The sequence below is a fragment of the Gossypium hirsutum genome, chromosome A07, assembly GCF_007990345.1.
Source record: "Gossypium hirsutum isolate 1008001.06 chromosome A07, Gossypium_hirsutum_v2.1, whole genome shotgun sequence".
NCBI classification, from domain to species: domain Eukaryota; kingdom Viridiplantae; phylum Streptophyta; class Magnoliopsida; order Malvales; family Malvaceae; genus Gossypium; species Gossypium hirsutum.
The window spans coordinates 24,380,731-24,383,544 of record NC_053430.1 but is presented as its reverse complement, the minus strand read 5'-3'; the positions used below and the strand labels follow the sequence as shown (position 1 = coordinate 24,383,544).

General features: G+C 40.1%; 1 protein-coding gene across 1 annotated transcript; it reads right to left on the bottom strand.

Moving 5' to 3' along the window:
- Nucleotides 1-309: 309 nt before the first annotated feature.
- Nucleotides 310-2,216, bottom strand: LOC107953189 (flavonoid 3',5'-hydroxylase 2-like). The gene is made up of 2 exons (NM_001327601.2): nt 1,280-2,216; nt 310-1,199 (listed from the first exon to the last, which is right to left on the bottom strand). Exons 1-2 carry the CDS (start codon nt 2,177-2,179, stop codon nt 567-569), a joined length of 1,533 nt encoding a protein of 510 aa, NP_001314530.2. The 5' UTR covers nt 2,180-2,216; the 3' UTR covers nt 310-566.
- Between the last annotated feature and the right edge of the window lie 598 nt (nt 2,217-2,814).

Here is a 2,814-nt window from a genome sequence, read left to right as displayed (position 1 = left end):
AGATTACGCCGTTTTGATAAATGTTTACATTTTCTAAAGTTAAAAGTCAAAACTATTAAGTTAAAAGGCTAAACTATGTCGTTTTGATAAATGTTTACTTATTAAGTTTAAAGACAAAACTATTATATTGTTTATATAGTTAAATAATTTTATACTTCGTCTACTAGTTAAAACAATCGGTTCATGTAAACGTAACATTGAGTATAAATTATAAAATTCATTGACTCGACTTGACTAAAATTTTTTTGACTCGATTCGATTCAAAAAAATATTAAATTAAGTTCAGTTGCTAAAATAAGATTCATCAACTTGATTAATTCGAAATTTTTTTACTTTGATTCAACTCAACTCAATCGAATACTCACCACCCTAAATAAAGGTTAGTATGATAGTATAGGTAGGTATGGATAAGATCGAATGGAAAGGCATGCAAGATTGTTTTTTAAAGTAGAATTGAAACTAAAAGATGCATCAATTGATACGCACACATCACATCAAGCTTGAATTTCAGATAACGCAAGCGGCAGAAGTAGGAAAAATGAGCAGTGATAAGGCAGGGGATGTGCTTAGGAAACATAAGCAGTTGGTGCGAGGCGTGGACGAACCATGGCAGAAAGAGGCACGGTCTTTTGCAAAGCAAGCCCAAAGGACTCATCCATGTTTAATTCCCCAGTACCGGGAGGAAGCATCCAGTCGAAAGAGTGCAACAAAGTGCCTAAGATGTACTCAACCAGCACGATCCCCATCCTGGTTCCAGCACAGATTCTTCGCCCAGCACCAAATGGAATCAACTCAAAGTCGTTCCCTCTTGGGTCGATTTTGGCAAATCTCCCACTCAGAAACCTTTCAGGGGTGAAATCCAGTGGGTTGCCCCACACGTCAGGGTCTCGGCCAATGGCCCAAATATTGACACTCAGCCTGGTGTTTTTGGGGATGTAGTAGCCATTGATCTCGCAAGGCTGGGTGGACACTCTAGGCAAGTTCAAGGGAGTAGATGGATGCTTTCGGAAGGTCTCTTTGCAAATGGCTTGAAGATAGGGAAGCTTGGGTATGTCGGATTCTTCAAGCCTTCGGTTTCTGCCAATCACCTTATCCATCTCCTCGTGAGCTTTGTTCAGTATTTTTGGGTTCTTCAGGATTTCAGCTAATGCCCATTCGATTATGCTTGAGGATGTGTCGGTGCCAGCTGTGAATAGATTCTACCATGCAAAATTCAAGAACAATTGTCATTAATTTACGAATATGGAACTTGGAAAGTATAAACTGAAACTCGACTTACCAACAGAAGCGCCTTGACATTGGTCAAACTAAGCCTTTCCCCTGCAGAGTTTTCTCTGTTCTCCATAATTATATCAAGAAAATCCGGCTTCCCCTTGCGTTCATAAGCTGTTTCCTCATGCTCTTTCATCATCTTTGTCAAAAGTACATCCCATCTTTTGTGTAATTTCTTCATCTCGCCTTCAATCCCTTGTAAATCCATCCACGCAATGGAAGGTATAAAGTCACCAATATTGAAGAGGCCCGCGGACGTCATGAGCTCCACCACCATGTCCTTGAACTCGTTCGACTCCGACCCTTTGGTCACGAATACTCGCCGACTCAGTATCACTTGCCCGATCATGTTGGCCATGGCATACGTCAACATTTCCGGCACCACCACTGGCTCACCCTTTCGGCTAGACTCCCACATGGCCCGAAGCATGTGGCCTAGCTCAACAGCCCGGACTTGGGACCAATCCTCAAGGGCTTTGCCACCAAGCATGTGGAGGTTACTCAGTTTACGAAGCAATTTCCACCTCGGACCATACTCAGCAAACACCATGTCTTGAGAGTTATAGGCTATGTGGGTGGCACCAGCATTGGATGGTCGATTAGAGAAATTCAAGTCAAGGGTCTTAAGGAAAGCTCGAGCGGTATCCGGGGTTGAAGCCACCACCATGTTGCAGGTTCCCATTTTGAGGTACATTACAGGTCCATACTTCTTGGCTAACTTGGCTAGTTCGACATGGGGCATGGAACCTAAGAGTGGAAGAGCACCCACAACCGGCCACCCTTTCGGACCCGGAGGAAGTGTTCGTTTGGGGTTACTGAGAAGACGACGGATGAAATAACGTGTGATAAAGAAGAGGCAGGCTGCAGCTACCAAATCCCGAAGGAGGATAGTATCGAATGATGGCATGGTGAATTACCGGAAGGACCAAATATGAAGAGACACCAGTGGTAGTGGTACATTCTGAAAACCAGCTTTGGTTCGGAATATATAGACTAAATAAATGAAGAGGTTAGGTCAAAGCATGTGAGATTCAGCTCCACCCACTAATCAAACTTGTTTGGCAGCAACATAATGTAAAGACAAGGAGTCAATTAGTTGGCTACTTTTTGCTTTTGGCTTATTACTAGTCACATGCAACTTGGTGTTTTTCTATTGTGTAAATTTTTTAATTACGATAAAACTATAATATATAATTTTCATATCCCCTCTTGAATTAAATTGATGTCAACAGGTAGTCCTTCAGGTTTTCTTTTTTCATGTTTTATTTCCAATAATTTAAGAAAAAAGAATAAAAGATAAACTCAGGTTTGGTAAAATTCATGGTTTAATGCCTACAATAACTCAAATTAAATCATTTTTGAGTTACTTGTTTTCTTTTCTCTTTGCCCTTTTTAATGTTTCTTTAATGAATTCCGTTTCTATTTATAATAAATTGTTATTATTGGAATCAATGTCTTTCTATGTATCGGAATCAACGTTAACAAATTGACATGCAAATATTATTTCTATAAAAATATACAAAAAGATGTAAAACTATTTAT

What these genes read in the sequence shown, in the direction of transcription:
- LOC107953189 (NM_001327601.2), bottom strand. Translation starts at nt 2,179, where the DNA reads ATGCCATCATTCGATACTATCCTCCTTCGGGATTTGGTAGCTGCAGCC. An exon ending in ATGTCAAGGCGCTTCTGTTG is followed by an intron (nt 1,200 to 1,279) that starts GTAAGTCGAGTT and finishes TTTGCATGGTAG; the next exon opens with AATCTATTCACAGCTGGCAC.